This window comes from Triturus cristatus, chromosome 3_2, assembly GCF_964204655.1.
Source record: "Triturus cristatus chromosome 3_2, aTriCri1.1, whole genome shotgun sequence".
Lineage (NCBI taxonomy): Eukaryota > Metazoa > Chordata > Amphibia > Caudata > Salamandridae > Triturus > Triturus cristatus.
In genome coordinates, this window is record NC_140584.1 from 418,545,868 (window position 1) to 418,568,080 (window position 22,213).

General features: G+C 49.2%; 1 protein-coding gene across 3 annotated transcripts in view; it reads left to right on the top strand.

The window, feature by feature from the left end:
* The window catches only part of LOC146857474 (platelet-activating factor receptor-like), a 66,598-nt gene that overhangs the window by 22,427 nt on the left and 21,958 nt on the right, over positions 1-22,213 (top strand). Inside the window, exons 1-2 of one of the 3 annotated variants that reach the window (XM_085648006.1) lie at positions 14,381-14,593; positions 15,295-15,359. The exons of 1 other annotated variant lie outside the window; for it this stretch is intronic. In XM_085648006.1, the coding sequence (XP_085504132.1) occupies positions 15,310-15,359 (50 nt within the window). In that variant the 5' untranslated portion in view covers positions 14,381-14,593; positions 15,295-15,309. Of the gene's footprint in view, positions 1-14,380; positions 14,594-15,294; positions 15,360-22,213 lie in introns of those variants that run through there. One more of the 3 variants, XM_085648007.1, reaches the window with a different exon arrangement.

The window sequence follows — 22,213 nt, forward strand, 5'->3', positions numbered from 1 at the left end:
TGCCTGTGTTAACATTGGATCTCTTTTGCTCTGACTGCTTAGCGGCCGGCCCCGGGGGGTTGTAGGCCCATACTTGTTTTTGGTTGAAATACTAATAAAGGTTTTTCAAAAAAAAAAAAAAAAGAAAGAGGCAATAGGATGTGGGTGGGTGGGAGAGCACAAAGCGGCAGTGGGTGCAAGGGGGAACAGAGAGCTCTCGATGATCAAGGGCATGTGCAGAGAAAAGTATGCAGGTAGAAGGACGCAAACATCCTGTAAGTGAAAGATAAAAGGAGACACATGGAAATCTTAAATGCATGACCCACAAATGTGCCAAAAATGGCTTACTGCGTGCAAAAGCTGCAATGGCTGCATTGTCCAACACCCAAGTCCAGCCCTGTGTATCAAGAGGCATCCTGGCCTTCACCCAACAGAGACGTTGGGAGATTAGTATAGAAATCACGTGATTTTGTATATCAAGCTGAAACTGGCTGATCTTTACCTCACCACCCTCTGAGAGAAATGAGTCAAACCCTAGTAACCTTTCCACATTTCTAGAGACTGTCCATATCTAATGCGGTCAGACTTAACCACATCATCCTTTCCACGAGCCCTTTCCTGAAACTAATAACCAAACTACACTAGTGGTTACCTTTGAAATAGCTACAGCTGTGTGCAGAGAAAAGGCATCCGATCTTTTTATTTCCACACCAGAAACTGGACCAATCACCAGATTCTCATGACCTTCTGCCATTTAGATACAGATTTTACCCAGTTGGCCTCGAGGTACAAGGTAGGGTTTCCTAATCCCATAGGTAGTACAGGTGGTCCACTCCCACCAGGACGACATCCCTGTGACGCCAGCTCTGCTCAGTACTGTAATGTTGCAGGACGTGCCGGGCACTAGGACCAGCACGAGAGGTCTGGAAGTGGGAGGAGAATGGGAGGCGTAATAGGAGGGGTCAGAGGAGCAGATAGAGGCAGGAGAGAAACGAAGTAAGATGTGTAAGGAAAAAAGCTCCCACCGTATAATCGTGTCTGTGTCGTCTATTTATACATTGGGACATTACAAGTACCTTCCTATATCTGTGTAAAGGCCTGACTGAGTGTCTTTACACAGGAGCCTGACAACATTTTGCACGGAGAAACAAATCATTTTGCATGATTCCACTGCCCTGCCACCCACGGCCCACCATCACTGCCTCCAGCCCAGGGGACAGTTCCGAACAAGACTGTGCAGAAATTCATAGCGCCAGCAGGAGGCAACACTCCTCACCCCTCCACAGTAGCATGCATGTCTACGCATAAATAAAACACACCACACAAATTTTGTTTGGGTAAGAAACTGCTGCAGGTTTATTACATACACCGTTATGTAATATGGTGGGTTATCTTACGGGCGATCCGAGGGCAGGCAACCGACTGGGCCGCCTGCCCGCCTGATGAGCCAAACAGCACTGGGGCGAACCCCATCTGTGCTGCCCCTTCGGTGATCCTCTTCCCGGATCACGGTCCCTTATTACTCACGACCCTTTTAGGGCGGAGCGTAGCAAGGCAAGCCCCTGGTTGTTCAGGCCCACAACCGCCCGAAGGACTAACGGGGCGCCAACACGGTTTTCCAGGAACCTCCCATGAGGCTCCTGGGCTCTGGTACCCCCTATGGTGCCGCGCAGAGGTACCCTTTGGTACCCATTTGCTTCCAGACCGCCCTGTAACTCCGCCACAGCTCTGGAGGCGGCCACCGTCGCCGCCAGACCCCCCCACCAAAATAGCTATAGTCTTGCCCGCTAGCTCTCCTGTCTAGAGCCTCCTGCAAATCTAGATGCAAGGGAACATCCCTGCTGGTTAATGATGCCCCATCTATATCCCAGTGGCCCTGGATGTTAGCGTTGATCAGCTGTGTATGAAGATAGAAAACGCCCTTTGTGCCTGTGAAGTTGTGCCAAGCACTATACACCTCACGCCGCAAAGGTCCACTGCGTCACAAGACTCAGCCCTGACCCACTCAGGGCGGGACAGTTTCAGACACCCTGGCTCAAGATGCCCCACCTATTTGCTGATCACACTGGATGCCGCCCTTCTGGCACCGTGTATGGCTGGACACATGTGTCTCCGATCTCTGGGACAGCAGCTCACTACCCCCGCTAGCCAATTAAGCTATTAGGGCGGGAAGGGTTACACTTCACCTTGGCACCGTCCCTTTCCTTGCTAAATCAATGCGCACATGGATGTCCATAACGGCGTATGAACATTGAGCACGGCTGCACCCCAGCAATTGCCCTGCATCCCATATACTTTATGGGAATTGCGACAGCTCAGCTCCCTCTGGGAAGCCCCCTGGCATACCCGCTTAGAGAAACTGCTGATACGATACAGGGTGCACTGTCTGTAAACTATTGCCTAACCTTTGATGTGGGAGATGCCACACACCGCCTAGGTCATGAGGATCTAAAGGAGCACACCATTATCCCCCGGGTGTACCTCTATGTGGGACTGGCTCCACCTAGCTGTAACGCCAGAGACACACCTCTTAACATCTTTACTCGTTATGCCACTTGGCACCCTTCTGGTTGCAGCTTTGTGTATTTGTAAAGCGTGCATGCCCCCGGGGCACAATGATGCTGACTAGCCAGTGTATGTTACCCACTCGCTGATACTTATCTATCCTAACTGCCCTTACTTGGATTGAAGGGTTGCAGGGTGCTAACCCAGGACTGAAGACTTAATGCTCCAACGCACTTTGACCCCAGAACTTGGGGACAACCCCAGTGGTGACCATGCCTTACATGGTACATCTACTCTAGCGCTTGGCTATCAATGTGGTAGGGACCCCAGTCCCAAAAGATGCCCCTTCTATTGTCTGGTTCTAACCCGCAGCTGGATAACCGGGGGGGGGGGGGGGCAGACAAGTCTGTGTAACCAGAGGGGAAAGTGTGTGCAAATACCTGCCCTTTCCTGAATTTTGGGATGCCAAGAGGTCGAAAATACCCTGTCGCCATTTGGCACTGACGCAGTGTTTGCCAAACTTTTCTGCGCCACAGCACACTTATTACCTGACAACTACCACCACCCAGGTGAGGAAAAGATGCTTCCACAGAGAACCTTCCCATATTCCTCCATGTGGACCCGTTCTAGTGATCAGGGGCTCCTTCTTCACCTATGAAGTCTTCGAACCTACTCTCTTGAGGCGGAGATATTCAACAACAAGATCCTGACTTAGGGTCTTGCATTTTTGGGGTAGATCCTTTTTACCCGACTTTTACCCCGAGGTATACACTTATAGATCAACCCCCGGTCCCGAAGAAGTGTCGCTCAATCTTGGAGAAGTATAGACACGAAACATGTTGACCTAAGTCAACCAAAGGCTACCTTGATACATAGAATCACTGCAGTAGCCCCACTGGTTTTACTTAGTCCCAGCCCCGTTAAAAAAACCAATTAAAAGTATCTTAGGGGCCAGGGCCTGTTTTAATCACTTTTTTCAATCAACTACCCTAACTAGGAGTCACTGACTCGCTCACACTCACGCACAATCGTCATATACGGCGTTCACAGATCAGAAGATCTCCGCTAAAGATGCCACCAGGCCCGTTGGACATTGCAGCGCCGGTCCGACGAGGAGCGCCCAATGATGAAGCATGACACCCTAACAGGTGTGTGAGGGCATTAAGATCTGTAATATAGATCTTCCCCCCGAGACCAATCAACAGCAGGCAGTTAGTGACCTGTGTCACCTCTGCCCTAGAGGAACTGCTCCACTTCAGGAATACTAACTACCACCACCGCCTGCTGCGCTGGTTAAAGCACGGGTGGATATGTCTACTGAAGCTACCTGATACCGGCCCTTGGCTGCGGGGGGGGGCAGACAAGTCTGCGGAACCAGGGGGGAAAGGTGAAGTGCAAATACCCGCAGGGCACGACGTCACTGGAAGGCCGGTGTATGATACCCACTCTGTGGTAAATATTCTTTTACCTAGACTGAATTTCATACGGAATCTAAAATAAAGTAAAATAGCTCAGAATAATAAGAGGCAGAATCCGTGGTATAAGAGGTTTTCTGAATGGGCTTTATTCCAAAATGGCCGACTCGAGTGGCGGCCTTCAGGTTCCGTCACCACGAGGGTTCAGGAAGTGAAGTACAATACTTTATTGACAAGAAGTAACTTTTATAGGTCATACATTACAATGAAACGAATGCAAAAGGCGTAACAATTGATAAGGAAAATGACATAGTAATACGTAATCGAAACTAGGCGTAATAAGGAGCAAAAAGAAACATGATTGGCTCTGATTATCATACATAGGTGGATCTATAAGATAATACTTAACATAGATGCGCGCGCAGCAGCATGACGTGTAATTGACGTGCAACTAGGGGGTGAAGGGGACTTGACATTTAGCTCTACATGTGGAGACGAAAAGTCTGGGGGGTCAAGTCAACCTAATCCCAAATCATATCTAACATCCTATGTTTAGAGAACTATGTTATCCGCAAGGAAGGACTCTCGGACAGAATCTATTCTATACTGACTGTGCGTGTGTGTACAAGCGTCTAAGTGTCTACACTGAATGCGAGAGGATGGGAATATTCCATGGTGACAGGGCTATGAATTACTTGCATGAGGACGGAAAGGCCGAGTCCTTTGCTTGGGAGCTAAAGGAAATGTTTACCTAAATCACTAGACAGGAATGCATCGGCTGAAAAGCAAAGTAGATAATTCGAAGGTGAAATACAGCTTCTTGGCAGGCAGGCGAAACTGGCCGAGGCAGGCACCGTTAGCTGCACAGGGAGTAGGACAAAGTTCATGGATACAGATGCGAGCTCAAGCTGAAGCTGTCAGAGACAGAGAGCAGGGAAAGGCTTTGAGGACAGAATCGGGCCTATTCTGCCTGAACTGTAACAATAGAGTAACTTAGCCATATAAAGTCGGTGGCCTTTCATACTTAGGAATCGAATATCCAGCCCATTGATGGCGGATCTGACAGAGAACATGTTGATGGTGGACGCACATATGTTTGCGTCTTGGAAACTGGAACTGGAGGGAACATACATGTACTTGTAACATGCATATAGAACCGTTGGGGTCCAAGATAGGGGACATAACTGGTCAGGAAAAATCCACATTTCCACAACTCGCTGATACTTATCTATTGCTGCTGCCCTACTTGGGTAAATGGAATTCTGGATGCATCCTAAGGACTGTGGACCTACAGCTCCAACCTAGTTTGACTCCAGAACTTAGGCAGAAGGTGTCCCCACCCGTCTCAGTTCTAGCCCAAAGGAGGAATGCCCGAGGGGCAGACAAGTCTGTGGGAACCGAGGGGACATTCTGACAACTACCTGCCCTTGCCAGGAAAATGGGAAAGCCAGGTGGACTATAATAGCCTGGCGACATAGGCGCTAACCCAGTGTGCCAAAAAGTTAGACAAGTAATTGCATATGAGGACAAGGAGCGAAACATGAACAACTATACCTGTCCCTTCTGAAATAGAAATGCCAGCTGTACGGGTGATCATCGGCAATTGTGCTCCGACTACATCTTCACCGCCTGCTGAAAGGCAGAACCCCTTCATAAAGCTCCTGGGATGGTGAGAACAAAACTTTAAAATCCTCAGACCCGGCTAGCCCTTAGGGGATAACCAGGGAGCAGACGAGTCTAAGGTTAACCAGGGAGCAGCAAGTCAGTGGGAACCAGAGGGAACATACTGCGCACAACCTGCCCTTACATGAATAGTTGGGATGCCAAAAGGTCAATAGTACCCTGTCGCCGTCGACTCTAACGCAGTGTCTACAAACTTTTCTGTACCACAGAATACTTGTTGGATGAAAACTGCCACCACCCGCCTGCTGCCCTGGCAAAAGCGCGGGTGAATAAGTCTTAAGTGGAGCGACCTGATATCTGCCCTGGGCTGTAGGGGAATGCCCCATCTATGCTTGTTAGATTGTATCAGATAACTGGAGCCACACTTCTGGATTCGCTGCGTAGCATATTGAAAATGCTTCCATTCTGAAATGGTGGGACTGTCACCCCATGTGTTTGGACAAGCATTAAATGTTTCCCTTCAAGGAAAGGCAAGCTCCACCCTGGCTTGTGCAGCCCCACTGCGTTGCCAAGCAACCGATATTATACTAAATAACGTGGCATGTAGGTAGTGGTCTAAAGAGCTGTGGACGAAATGGAGGTCTAAAGCATTAGTGCCATATCAGAACCGCCAGGAAACCTCTGCATCATGCATGAACTGGCCAAAGGGCCACTTCCCCGAAAATCGTCCATGAACCAATGACCCCCATGATATCGCATCCAGACATACACCCAGGGGGGAGCACACAGGCGACTCTTTTAAACGTGAAAGAATGTGCGAATTCCATCCTTGCCATCCGGGCATAATACTACGTTAGAACACCATATTGACATAATGCCAACTACGGACAGTCGGACACAGCCGTGCCACCTCCCAGAAGAGCCCGCTATGGTTCATAGCCCCCTGAGAGGAGAAGTACAGCTCCTGCCTACTTCAAAACCAACAAAACTTAAAAGAAGGTGGACCTCACTGGAGCGCCCCACCTTGTCTCCACTGACATGCACAAGCTCTAGTATAGGGCAGGCAAACCATGACCAACTGGGTGGTCACTCGCTACACCGTTGGGTTGATTGCCCAGGCAAAACTGATATTGAAATAATTGCAACCTACATGGCCCATGATTAACTCGGGTGCCATGAGACGGTCTTGAATAAGGACCAGTGCACCGCGAGTCACCTGATATCCAGTTAAATATTGATGCATTTGGGACAAAGGCACCATCCACTACTGAAAAAAGTTGGCGAGAATAGTTCTATGGAGAAAAGAATTGAACGAATCGCTCCTCAAGGTCAAAGGACATAACTACCCGCTTAGGCCTGCCTTGCTAGGAAGGATGGAGCGATGCCTGTTATCGGAATAGTGAATGCAGACATTATTCATTAATGTACAGCCAAATTGTGGGAGACTGCCCCCCCAAGTGGTCTTCCCGCTTAATGGCACCCTGGCAGTACAAATTGGTTTAGAGCACCAATGATTTACCCCAAACTGATATACTGATTTGCCCCGCCCAGGGCACCCTGACCGGTAACCGCCAAGGAAGACGTACCGCAATGCCAACTGAAGGCAGAGTGAAACACAATTTCTGACCTTGGGCTGTTCGCGGCGACACATACATAATGACGCCAAGTATTGTGCAAAACTAGAATCTGCATACGCGTGCGCTACATGCCGCAAGGCAGTTCTAAGGAACACCTGACAATTGTGCCACTATAAGCCAGGACTCCTCTCAGGCGGCCACTTCCTTTTGCACCACACCTTGCTCCTGCCGTGCTGCCAATCATAGTAACAAAGACGGCGGCATCTCCCATGCTCCATCAGGGTTTCCTAAGCCCCAGTCCCATACCCTCCTAGTCCCCATAGGATTTAACAGGGTTGACCCCCCCAACCTGGGCTGCGACGGCCCGGTAGCCACTGGACCAGTATGTGATTACTATCAGTGACCTAGAGCTATCATCTATCTCCAGCAACGAATGGTCACCTGCAGCGCAGAGTGGTTGAGGTTCTGCTCAGTTTACTACTCTATGTCAACTGTGGAAGTCTGACATAATGAATTCTGAAATTAGTGAACTCAGTGCTTGGAGTAAGGCATTCGGACAGAGTTGGGACATCTGTGGAAGGGAAGGAGACATCAGACCAAACCTTTCCTCTAACACTAATGTATCCAGCCTATCAACTGCACACCACATAATGCACATACCGTATGTGCGTTACTAAATATAGCAGTAAAGCAGCGGCACGTGTAGCGACTGTACCCAAGGATGAAATATACCAGTAAATAAGAAAACGTCGATGCGATCAATGGCTCCTAACCATGTCCCGGGGACCAGTTCCCGAATCTGGCCTCCCTCACCATTTCTGAAAGATTCTCAGACATTCCCAACAGACTGCTGCTGATAGAACAATTACACAGCTGTATGACCAGTAGGCGAGGATTAGGCGCTATGCAATAACCGCATCAGCAAAACCTACACATGCAACTTATGACGCAAAACATTCAGAAGTGCGGCTCACCAGAACACAAACTGCGCATCCACGCGGCCGAGCCACTAATCAACAGACTCGCTCCATGATGTACCTGACATGTTTCCACGTACCATTAGACGATCTGGTTTGAATATGGAGGGCAGAGGATCTGGGTTCAAAACACATTGAACAAAGCTGCCAAAGTTTAGATTGCTATGAGTGACCATTTCATAATTCAGTGTAATTAGTGAAAATTAACACACTATGAGTGACACTTTTTCGCGAGCGTAATCAAGACAAGAAGACGATGAAAACATAAATCAGAACTTGCATCAGTTCAAGAAATAAAACCCCTAGATGATCGTACCACTGCCGCAAGGCACCAGAAACAGAAGGGGCCTTAGTGCTAAAAGTTTGCAGTTTTGAAAGGACAAACTGACTGTGGAATGTGATCAGCCGCATGGAACGATTTTCCTTTTAAATCCCACTTTATACACAAATTTAATGAAGCTGCAACTGTGACTGGAAAAATATCCTCACAACTGACACAAACTCCCTCCCTCAATTGTGCCAGTATCGCAGCACATCTTAAAGCTCGGACTTGGGCAAACAATCGCTACGCATTAGCAATGCTTATTACCTTAGTCCGAATGAAAGCCGATTCTGTGTGACACCCAGGGCATTTTCCCTTACAGTTTGAAGCTGACACTCATTCCCACACATACAGCAAAGTTACATCGGCTGAAATTATTTCTTCAAATCGCTCTGCCTCCCCAGGCCTACGCGAGACAGGGGCCGAGCACCGGCCCGCCGTGATTATCGCGGCGTTACTTTAGACTATAAAGCGCGAAGCCATATACCTTTGCTCGAGTTGCCACCAAGCGCCGCGTTCGATTCCCCATAAATGCACCTCACATGCGGGGCGGCCATTACTGCGAACAAGCACATCCGTTGGAGGATAAAAGTTAACATGTGGCAATTTGGATACTGGTTGTGCAACATAACTACCCGATTATAGGTCACAAAATAGTTGCTTGCAAAAATTCTGCCCCTAAGACATAATAACCAATTGCTTCTGTTCCACCCTTTCCACCAAGCGCTGCAATACTACCTGTGAATGACATCACGTGAGAGGCGGTCATGATGACGCGGCACCATGCCGCTGGCTCTAAACGCTTGTCTTGTTGCTAGAAGTTGAGACTTCCCAGGCCATTGGAGAGAAGGCCCATCTTCTGTGTTCCTTGTTTGTTGACAATACACAGCGTATAAAACAAACCACCGACAAAGCTAATGTGCCTTGCCTTTCAATCGCATTCTCCGACCTATTAGCTGTGCTGTTTGGCCCTGCCTAACAGCCTGTCCAACCCAAGCAATTGCCATGAGGTGACACATTTGCGCACATGCCCCAAAGAGCCATCTAAGGCGGTGGGGGGGGGCCCTCGGTACAGTACTGTGGCCCTGAATCATAACTCTTGCAACTGTGAAGATGGCCGCACAAAGTTCTTAGATTACACACTTGTGGTGGGAAGAGTATGCACAAAGAACAGTGGTCTATCCGCCCTCGGTTATTTTGATGTTGACGGCAGAAGCTGCTCGTTTCTCCATCCGTAGAACATGCAGACGCTACGCATGCTTTGTGCCTGCTAGTATCTAAAGAGAGACCATGCTCTAATGACATGGGGGTGCCAAAGTCGGCCCTGCCTCTACTGCAGGCCTCCGGAGCACATGTAACGACTGGGGCTTGATATGCTATCATCAACATGGGCATCCACCAGTGGGGGCCGGCCGCGAGCCTGCTGCGTGGAGGTCGCGCCTGCTGCTTGTGAGCCGCGTCACGCGAGGAAGGCCTGAGCGTGGCCTTTCTTCTCAGGGGTGCACCGCTTCCCAGAACCTATGCCCCTCCCGACTGGCACCCACTGCAGCATGGACCCTGTGACCGGCATTGTCGCTGCAAGGGGGGGGTTCTGCCTGGCAACCTGGGAGTACTCAGGCTCCGGTACCTGAGCCAGGAAGCCCCGTGGTGGACTCCGGTGCATCGCACAGGAGGAGGGGGAGGCACGCACTTGCCGCCCTCCGCCCGCAACCTCGAATACACCCGCCCTCCAACCCGACATCCAAAACCCGGGTAGAAGGGGAATAAGGGAAGGGTTCTCCCGCCGAGGCAAACTGTGAAATGGGGGGGGCGATTGGGGGTTGCAGCAGCCGGGCCGCCTCCCCCCAACCTAGTATGCGTGGTCACTTTCCCAGAGTCCTGCCATGGAAGACCCGCAGGGGGGTCACTACCCTTGGCCCGGAATGCAAACAAGCCCCGCAAGGAAGGGACCGGGCAGAGAGAGAGGGGCTCCCCTCCTCACACTCTTACTTCGCACACCCCGGGCACACCAGGGAGCCCCAGTGGTAGCCAGGGCGGTACCAGGCAGCGACGGGAAAGACGCCGCGAAGACACGGGTCAGGTTCCGAGGGTACTGTGCTACACGCCCCCCCCCACATGGCAGACCATAACCTCCAGTTGCTGCCGGGCACAAGACGCATCGAGTGCCTACTTGGGGGGGGGGTTGCACTCACCGGATACTCGTAGGATACCCGTCGCTCCTCGCAAACAGGTCAAGGCTACGTGCTGAGATGCCGTGTGGTGTGAGCCCGACCCCCACTTACTGCCCCCGTCACAATCCCTCACCACAACCCTGCGGGCCGGGCCTGACAAATTGCTACTGGGACGGGGGTCCCACACGGCCATGGCCAGCGTGGTGGGACCCAACGGGGTGGGGGTGTATTTGGGGCAACACTTACCTCGCTTCTGACTGACCAAAGCACGACCTCAGTGCACCGAGTCCCGCAGCAACCCACAGCACGACTAACAGACGGCATGTCCGGGGCGCAAAAGAGGAAGGACAGAGGGTGGGGGAGGCCTATATACCTCCCCCCCGTTCCTCGCGCCCCGGAATGACGCACCCTGCGCACCGCCGCCACAGGCTGCCTGAGTAGGGGGACTCTTCCTCGAGGGGTCCCCATAATCAGAGGAAGGGGGGTGGGCTGGTGCCTCGCTGGCACTAGAGGCCCACCCTTCTAGGGCACCCTGCGGGCGCCAGGGCAGGCGCACACTCTTGAGTTGTCCTTATGTTGCCTTGCAGGGCTGATCAACACAGCAACGCGTCACAGAAGAAGCGCTTGCCCCTGGCTACATGCGTATCTGGGTATAAAAAGTGCATCACCGCGCTCATGCCCACACATCTTGCGTAACACACGTCCAAAAGGGTGGGAACGGAGACGTTGAGCGAAACGTTCCCTGCTGTTTGATCCGCCTCCAACCTAGGCCTGCAGGCATTGCCTTTGCTGTGGAACTCAAAGCCTCCCGTCATGCTTGGCCCGGGGCTGCAGATTACACAGCTCAGCACCTCATGCTTTTCTAATGAAAAGCATACTATACCAACACTCTTTTAAAACTCCCCCCCTTCCTGTCCCTCATCGATCATGTTACATGCACAAATCTTATGGGAAAATAAAGTTCAGGAGTACTGCGGCAAAAATGAAATTCTTACATCAATTTTCATACACACATTTCAGACTTGCTCAGAGCTTTGGGACTGCCTTCAAGCACGCTGCGGCCACACAAGTCTATTGCCGTGGAAGTCTTTCTGGACGCAATCCATCTGTGTCACGTCTGTGTGTATTTTAAATCCTATCTCTATGGGTCAGTTTTCCGAAATCTGTTTATCAGCTACAGACCTAAATTACTTCAGTTACCCAGGCTGCTCTCCACCCTAAAAGGAGAACTTGCCTTGTATACACTTCTTTTTATCCTGTTATAATTTTTTACCTATACCCTGTTATCATTTTGTACCTATAGTCCGCACTCTTCTATAGTCTCTTAGAGATTTAAAGTGTATTAAGTCTTGAGTGGAGGGGTAATTATCTTCTTAAAAATCCTTCAATGGTTCTCTGAGTACCACATCTTTGGTACTAGCTGATTATACCTACCCACAAATCATTCTATTGTTTATCCTGACGCTACTGCAGGAATTAGGTGTAATGAAATTCTGCCCACCCCTGCAATTTTTTGAGCATTACTCCAAATATGATGCAGCAGCGAATAAGGTCATCCATTCACTGCTAAAGTGTGGGAATTTAGCACCGCAGGGCAGAATGGAAAATCCCGGCAACTAACAAGCGGAATGAACAAAATCCTAAAATGAAAATTTCAAGTAGCCCCATGTTTACCTGAAAAGATACTTGCTCAAACTTTATACAGGAAAGGGCAGGCTCAGTTGCGTCAGCAGTGCCTACACCAATATCCAACAACAAACATGCGGCAGTGAAAGCGATCGCGAAAGCGATTGCTATTGTAAAAAAATAAACACGCCCGCGAGTGGTGCGCGCGCCACAGCGAAACATGTGGTTTCAATTATCGTGCCCGTGTATGGGCACGATAATTAAAACCACATGGCCTTTGGTGCGCGTAATAGACACCAGTAGGCCATGGGAGGAGCAATGCGCCCTCCTTTGGCCAATTGTGTGCTGTCTTTAATAAAAAGACGCACGCAAAGGCCAATGGAGGGGCACAAAAGGAAAAGCACACGCACGAGCTTGTGCGATTCCTGGGTCGATTTCGGAACCCCATACAAGAGGTCTCTCGCTGCGCGAGCAGTTCTCCGCACTGCAACGCTAGGCGCGAGACCTAAAAAGCAGCCTGCCAGACCATGAAACCAGCCCACAAACAGCCAAAAAACACAGCCCACACACTGACCTGTCAAACGAACCCTCTGGCACAGCCAGTTTGCATTACTAGCCAGTTTGACCCTGGTCTGAAGTGATCTGGAGCAGGGAGGGACTAAACAAAGGTTTGGGCATTACCAGGGAAGCGGAGGTGGTGAAAGACAAAGGAAATTGGATTCTTTCAATGGGGCAGTGTAGAGGACAAAGAGGAAGGAGCCAAAGGCAGAGCCTAGGGGAACTCCACTGGAGAGGAATTTAGGGTCCAGCTTGTCAAGCACTAGGTTCATTAATTGAAGTACAAATGGAACAGGAAGAGTGAGGGCTTGATGACTCTTAAAGTGAGGTGTTGAGGGGGACGGCCTGATCTATGGACTCAAAAACGGCGGCCAACTAGAGCAGGATAAGAGAGGGGGGTGATGGTGAGTGGGATACATTGTTGGATATATGATAGACAGCAGTCCTGCTGGAGTGGTGCATATAAAATTCCACTTGGAGATGGGAGTAGAGACAGACAGTCAGTAGTCAGTGAGATGGCTGTAAACAACCCTTTAAAGAATTTGAAGACATTGAGGACGGTCTGGATAAAGTCATGGTTGGAGCACTAGTTCTATAAAGGGAAGGTGTATTCAGCTCGCCCTGCCGGACTGTATAGCGAGGTTTTCAGTTACTGCCAACAGCAGCTGTCACGCCGCTGTCTTCTACTGGGCCAGCAGAGACAAGCTGTGGAGGTGTAGGCGCCTGAGTGGAAAATGGGGCTTGTATAGAAATGGACAATGAATGGACCATCACATATAGCCCAGTTCACAGATAGGCGTGTCTGTAAATAATCGGCGTTGCTCAGGACTGGACCAGGTAGAGAAGAGGTTTTTCTACCACCATCGTAGTGTCCCCTGTGATCCTGCCCCTCTGCGTAGTGACTTGGGGGTACTCCACCCAGAGATATTTCTTGGAAAGGGGACATCAAGTTCATTTAACATAACTTTTACTTTTAAAAAATATTGTCTAGAGAGAAATGTGTTGTATTGAAAATTCGTAAGAGACTTTCTGGAAATATTACCGTATTTTAGTACCCGAAAGCAATATTTCTCCAAAGCACCCAATCTCAGCTGCGGCTTGCAATGCGTCGCCCCCACAGGCTTCTAAGGGGGAGCATAGTCTCGGCGTCTCTCAGCTTATCCAGTCCAGAAAGCAGCCCCCTCGCCTCCAGCCTTTTCTCTGTGCCCATCGTGGGCAGTTCAGCACTGGGGTTACTCTTATCCACATCTTGGCCTTGACCATAGAATAATTCAATGCTGTGTTGTTCTTGTTGGTATTCAAACACCCAAAGTGTAGGTTAAACAAAGATCTCCGCAGCAGGTGCTGATCCGACCGAGCTACCCACCAGCTACAGTAATATGACCCGTGGCAACGAATATTTTGTTTTCTGAGGGCACCTCTCTCATTCATTTCATAGAATTAATAGTCGGCGCAATGTGTTACCGTTGGCCTTTGCGGTGTCAGTGTTTCCTGTTCACAGCAGCTGCTACTGATGGGGGGAGCTAATATTCGCACCTGTTATTATGCTCCGACCGATGTTCAATAAAGTGGGGATTTCCATTTCCAGTCCACTTCCGGTGGAAAAAAAGTCTGCATTTGAGGCGCTGTGTCAGCTAAGTCACTTGGCTGTGCGGCTGTAACAAACACAGCCACCACTGAGCTGTGTGTCCGCTGACACCCCTCCCACTGGGACTGCCATCCAGGTTATTCCTGATATCCATCTTGATGTCACCCCTTTTATCACCCTCGCAAGGATGAAAGGCTGAGTCTCACGCCGAACAATTCTTCAGAAGCCACATAAACAAGCTGACTTATCTAGGTGGGTTCAAACGCGGGGGCCACGGGCTGGGCTTTGAGGAATGCCTGCTTGAGGTGAATTGTCTGTAAGCATTTCCTTGAAAGCGCCGCAGAGAGGTCTTGGATACAGAAACGGTCTGTGGGTAACTCATCGGTGGATTTGAAGAGATGGTGAGAGCTGGTCGGTGCAGTCGTATTGATCGTGTGTGTCATTAACCTGGGATCTTGATGTAGTTAGTATAAATTTCCCCAGGTATCACTTGTTTTAGTTCATAACTTTTGCTTCAAGGCGCCCTGGGAATTGTAGTCTTGGATCACTTTATTTGGACCAATTGAACTGACATACCTGAAAACAATGAGGGGTGATAATAGGGAGACCTGGCGTCCAGGATATGCCAGGACCGCCCCGAGTTTTCACCAGCTGGCCCGGCAGAGTTCGAAAAATGTAGCTCTTGTCCTGGTTTTCTGAGAGGGTCGACTGGAAATGGTGGGAAGCCCTTTTTATGTTTTCCAAAGCAGGGACAGTTATCAGCTGTTATAGGAAAGCAATTTAATAAACAGGCATGCTACTGGCTATAAAAATTGCATTTAATTTATGTCCTTACGACCTCTTCTGTAATTCTCTGCTGAGGAGTGCTGTCATTCTGTGCGCTCGGTTGGAGCAAAATGTTAGTCCTTCTTCTGTTTTTGTGAAATGTCTTGGTTTTTTGCTTTAAATTTCAGGTCACTCTAGGTGATATGAAGGCCCAGGACTTGACTGCATGGTCCTTGGCGGCCACAGACATGGGGTAAGTCTCATTATTTGTGTGTATGTGTTGGTATTTGTATAGGACAAACCTAGCAGGAGAGCAATGGAGGGTTGAACAGGCACCATCACAGGGTCGGATTGGTAAGGCGGGCACTCGGGCAGTGGCCTAGGGTATCGAAGTTCCAGCTGTGGGCTGCTTTTTTGGCAGCCTGGGGGGCCGATTTGGGCTGTGTCTGGTGTGTTCAGATGTCGCCAGCGGCCTAGTGGGGCCCTGAGTGGCCTTTCTGGAGGCAGATGGGCGTCCATTACCTCCCTTTTTTCAACGGGCAAAGGTGTCACTCCCTTTCTCTCGCTGGGCCGGCCAATTAATGTGTGCATACCGAGTGGGGCAGGGTGCCTGAGCAGAAGTGGCCTCACTTGTTTTCAGGTGTTTATAAAACTTCGCTGAAGCAGTGTTTTGAGGAAAGGCAATCTGCAAATGTGGGCCACTTTTTGGTAGCATGCCCGGGCCGATTTCTAATCCCAATCCAACCCTGACCATGCACTCTAGAAAGATACCTTTATCAAGTGAAGGCCAAGGGTAGACTGCTGGATTAGCGGGTAATGCTCCTTGCAGAGGCATGTCTTCAGCATTTTGTATCACCAGCCTCATGTTTTTCAAGAAATTTGTAAAACAAATAAATAAAGGTTTACACATATAAAGATACAGGGTCTTTCAGTCAGTCCTTTTCATCCAGTGGCGTGTTCAAGTAAGTGAGTAGCCAGAAAATTAAACCCCTTACTTTGAACCAAAGCTCTGATGGGACTAAGAGAGTGAAGCAAGTGGGCGTGACCCTCCCTTCCATCGAAACATCTATCAATGCCCACTTTCACCCTTCCATCCACCTGCTGATATCCACCAGTTTACCTTTACATTCTATCATCGATTCATTCATTCTTTCACCAGTTCATCCATCCATCCACCCTTCCACTCATCTTTTCCACACCCATCCTTTCACCCATTAGCCACCCATTCATCCTTTCACCCATTCACCACTTAATCCATTTTTTCATCCAAGCATCCATTCACCCATCCACCCTTTCACCGATCCTTTAACTCACCCACAAAATCCCTTCACCCATCCACCCTTTCACCAATCCTTTTCACCCACCCATGCATCTTTTCACCCATCAACCCATCCTTTCATCCACTCACACATCCTTTTACAACTACAATTTCACTCATCATTTCACTCAGGCATCCTTTCACTCATTCATCATTTCACCCATCCTTTTACTCATCCATGCACCCTTCCACCTATCCACCTATCTACCCTTTCACCCATCCTTTCATCCACCCATACATCCTTTACCATTGTTTCATCCAGCAACACATCGTTTCACCCACGCATCCTATCACCCATCCTTTCATGCATCCACACTTTTGCCCACCTGTGCATCCTTCCATCCACCCACCCATACATCCTTTTACCCATCTATCCATCCACCCATCCTTTCATCCACCAATGCATCCTTCCACCTATTTACCCATTCACCCATCCTTTCACCCACTCACAAATCCTTCCACCCATCCATCCACCCTATCACCCATCCAGCCTTTCACCATCCTTTCACTCACCCATGTATCCTTTCATCCACCCTCTCATTAATCCTTTTACCCATCCACCCATCTTTTCACCCACCAATGCATCCTTTCACCGACACATCCTATCACTCGCCTTTCATGCAGTCACACTTTCACCCCTCCTTTCACCCACCCATGCATCTTTCCATCCACCCCCCCGCATCCTTTTACCCATCAACCCATCCACACAGCCTTTCATCCTCCAATGCATCCTTTCACCCACCTACCCTTTCACCCATCCTTTCACCCACTCATTCTATCACCCATCTTTTCATGCATCCACCGTTTCACCCGTCTTTCACTAAATCATGAATCGTTTCACCCATCCTTTCACTCACCCATCTACCCATCCACCCTTTAACCCTTTCACCCATCCTTTTTCCCACTCACAAATCCATCCACCCATTCACCCTTTCACCTATCCTTTTACCCACCCACTCATCTTTTCATCCAGCCACCCTTTCACCCTTCCTTACACCCACCCTTTCACACTTCCTTTCACCCACTCATGCATCCTTTTACTTATTCAACCTTTCACCCATTATTTCATCCACACATCCTTTCATCTATCCACTCTTTCACTCGTCCTTTCACTCACCCTGGCATGCTTTCACCCATCCATCCTTTCACCCATCCTTTCATCCACCCATCGCATCCTTTCATCCACCTACCCCCTCACCCATTCTTTCATCCTTCTACCAATACACCCATCCTTTTAGCACATCCTTTCACTCATCTACCCTTTCAACCATCCTTTCACCCATGCATCCTTTCATCCATTCTTTCACGCATCCACCCTTTCACCCATGTATCCTTTCACTCAGCCACTCATTCACCCATCCTTTCACTCACCCATCCACCCTTTCACCCATCCTGTCTCCCACTCACAAATCCTTTCAGCCATCCACCCTTTCACTGATCCTTTCACCCACCTATGCATTGTTTCATCCACCTACCGTTTCACCCACCCATGCATTCTTTTAACCATCCACCTTTTCACCCATTATTCACACATGCATCCTTTCACCCATTCACTCTTTTACCCATCCTTTCACTTACCCATTTCACCCTTTCATCTACCCACCCTTTCACCAATCCCTTCAACCATCTACCCATCTATCCACCCTTTCACCCACCCACCCATGCATCCTTTCACCCATTTTCCTTTTCACCCATACATCCTTTCACCCATCGTTTCATGTATCCATCCTTTCACCCATCCTTTCACTCATTCATCCACACTTTCCCCACCCATCCACCTTTCATACATCATTTTTCCCACTCCCAATTCCGTTCACCCACCCACCCTTTCATCCACACATGCATCCTTTCGTCCACCCTTCCTTTCACCCACCCATGCATCCTTTTACCCATCCACCCTTTCACCCATTATATTTCAACCACACATCATTTCACCATCCACTCTTTCACCCATCATTTCAGTCACCCATGCATCCTTTCACTAATTCCCCTTTTCACCCATCATTTGGTTCACCCAGATATCCTCTCACCCATCCATCCTTTCACCCACACCGGCATTCTTTCACCCTTTCTTTTTCCAAGCCATCCTTTCTCCCATCCATGCATCTTTTCACTCATCCTTCCATTTAACCTTCCATCCTTCTTTCCCTTTTCTACTAATCCATCTTTCTTGGGTTAATTATGAGCTTTTGTCCGTCAGTTGCAGAAGAGGCCCATAGAAGCCCCTCCCTCGCTGTAGCTGCTAAAGCGGGGGGCACAGCTTGGGGCTACGGGTCAGCCTACTTCAGCTTTTCGCTCTCTTCACTGTGAATGACAGCGTTTCGTTTTTGCACATGCACCTAAAACGCAGTCCACTTCTGTGCCAGAGGTAGTAGGCTAATCTCTGCTTTCAATTCTGCTTTCTTTTTATGTTTTTCTCTATTTTTGCAATAGGCCATTCTTTAATGACATGCCACCTTTCGAAAGCCACATTTGAACTTTTATGTTTTTTACTTTAACACTTTTAATGTCTGTTGCACAGGTTTACAAAAAACAGAAGAAAAAGCAGGCCAGGAAATGCCAGACCTATTGGCTTTGTAAGTGCTTGCTCTGAATTGTAGGAGTTGGTGCTGATTAGGCCTGGGCTAAATTTCTGTTCCGCTCGCGGAAATTGGGATAATTTGACATTTTCACGTTCCGCGGAGAGCGGGAAAATGTCAAAATTTCCGCATTCCGCAGCTTAGCGATAATTTGTTTCTTGCTCGCGCTGTAAAATAATACATTCTCGCACGCGCGCGATCACCTTACCTGAATCCCCGCGTTCGCCGACAAGTTTTCCCGATCCGGTCGCGTTCTCCACGAGATGTTGGATTGTTGGTAGCCATTTGCGCTGTCTCGCGACAGGTCGCGCCCGCAGTAATGTCATTGGTCACGCGATCACGTCTTTCTTCTCGCGATCATGCACCGCGAGAAGAGTGAAAACAAGTTGGCCGTGCCCGCGAGCAACCGCATGGGTAAGTTGGCGAGCCGCGACCACGACAGAAAATACCGCGAACGGGCGGGAAAAAAACTTCCGCATCTTCGCGATATTTCCGCGTGTTTGCGGAGATTTTTAACATTTTCGCGATAATTTGCGAAAGTCACTTTCGCAAATTCCGCCCACCCCTAGTGCTGATCTCATGTTACTACAGACACTGTTCCAGATCCCGGTAGCACGATGAGAAGTATTGACTTGTGTCTTTTTTATGTCTCGCCTAGCTATTGCGTTCACGCAATTGCTAGGCGAGACTCTAGTAAGAGGGGCATTTCAAAGTGCTCCCAAAAGTGGATTGCATGGCGAGCACTCGCACAATCACGTGCATCATGCCGCCATGCAATCCGTTTTGGTAAGCGCTTCAGCCCACTGGTGCCCTCGGCATCATACTTCAAAGGGTCCGCTCCCCAGCCTGGAATGCGCTCCCCCGCCCGCCAAGCGCGCGCGCTTGCTTTCACTTTCGCGTGGCGGGCGCTCGCTCGCGTCCGGACCAATTTGTCTTGTCAACATTGGAATGATGAAATCCTGAGTCAGTTTATGTGAGATTAAAACCTGCAGGTTGGTTCCAGGCGGTTGTGTACCAATGCGTGCGCTTAAGAATAAGATAACACCGCTCTTTTCTACTCTGTGACTGTCAACTAACCAGTGATGCGATCAACAATTTGGCATGATTTCGTAAGACTCAGCAACGCAATGCCTTCAGCAGAATTCAATTACCGCGTCTGTGGCTGGAGTGAGGCTGAACTTCCTGGGTTTAACGAGCTGATAAGGAAGCAGTTTAACTAATCGCCACCGGGAGTAAGATTTTAACCACTTTGGCTATCCTCTGTGGTTTGCAAGAGCCAGGATGTGTGGGAATCTACTTACTGAAACTGACAAAAAAGTTAACAGTGCGGCATTAAGCAACAGACCCTGAAAGGTGCCGAGGATCACAGTCTTTCACATTCGAGCTGACCTGTGGCAACAAAATGCGCAGCAACAATTACATTGAAACACCCTTCCTGCCCTCAGTAAGTGTGAAGAAGTTGATTCTGAGAAACCCCATATGCCAGCCCCATGCCTTCTGACTAGATTTTTTCTGTATTTGCTAAAATTCGTGGAAACAGCAATGTTTGAAATGTGATTCCTTGCGAATACGCCTCAATGTATGGAAAGCGCTTTGACATCAATGATGGCACAGTCTGAGATAAATACAAGTTAATGGTAAATAAACATAGCTAGAGAGTTTAGGCTGTATTAGCAGCCCGCGGTACTTAAAGTGAGGTAGAGAACTTATGCAGCGCTATCCTCGCCAAAGATATAGCGCTGACGAGTGACGCATGTTCAAAATATTCAGAGCACAACAAGGTGTTTAATCATGGTTAAGACTTTGGGGACACGCCGATAATAATACTATTTAAAATACCCAAATCGAACTGATGCCGTCATATAAACATTACTAGTTTTACCCAATAGCAGTAAATGCATACCTGGCGCAAAACATGCAATGTTAAACCAAATTATCACCATAAGCCACACGCGCCTCTCGCGTTTAGTTAAAATGTTAAGGAACAAAACGCATCCCACACATAAGACAACCCCATAAAGCAAACAAAATGATCGCTATAAGCCCCCCTCGATATTCAGAAAACATCAAGCGCCAAGCCCCACGCGCCTCAAGCGTATAACAACAATATTTTAAGTAATACAAAAATGCTTCCCACACCCAAGACAGCAACGTATAGTAACAAGATAGCTTTGAGCACAATGTTGCTAGTAACCAAATGCAGCCCACACACAAGACACCATGCATCAAGCGTCTACTACAGAGATAGCGTATAATGAAAACAAGCATTTCCATAGCCAATAGGTCTCGCCTTTCGGACCTTATAAGTGTTTAACCCCTTCCCCGCTCATGACGGAACCGCTCCGTCATGAGCCACGGTTGCCGTGTGCTCATGACGGAACGGTTCCGTCATGACACGACCGTTGGCGGCCGCTCCGCCCACGCGGCGCTGTTTCCCCGCCTGTGCGGGGGGACAACGCAACTGGGCGGAGTCATGACGGAACCGTTCCGTCATGAGCACAGCTCAACTGTGGCTCATGACGGAGCGGCTCCGTCATGAGCACAGCGCCACCGCGCTGCCCCCCCGCACCCCCCAGCGCCGCGGCGGAATTCCCGCCGCGGCGAAGGGGTTAACCATGCAACAGTTGATGTTGTTGCACCACGAATAGTGTGCGGCATAACTAAATACTTATAAGGTCCCAAAAGCTAGACCTATTGGCTATGCCAATGCTTGTTCCTTCTTGCTATGGTTTGTCTCAATTCTGGTGATATCCTGGCTCCTCGTCTACCATTGTACCCCAGAAGTGACTAGTTTGTTTGCCAGGTAAGCTGGGGTGTTTTTCTTTAGGGCTTTACAAGTGATACAGGTCGTCTTGAAAATGATTCTGGCGGGAAGGGCAAACCAGTGTAGGTTGTTTAACATAGGGGTGATGGCGGGCCGCAGTGTGTGGGATACCTTTCAGGGGTGGTATTAGGGAGACCGTTGAGCTGCCTGTTGCCTCCCGCCCACATGAGAGAGCACTGAGGCTTGTACAATTGTTCTGACGTCCTCTTTTGGAAGAAACAGTTTCACTTTCTTTGAACGGAAGGTTTGGAACCCAGCTATCCTGGTTAGGTCTGGACCTTGCTATCGCGTAAGCGAGCGCAAAGCGAGACTATAGAAAGCGGGTTTGAAAAGTGCTCCCAAAAAGCGGATTGCATTGCTAGCACGCGCACAATCATGTGCATCGT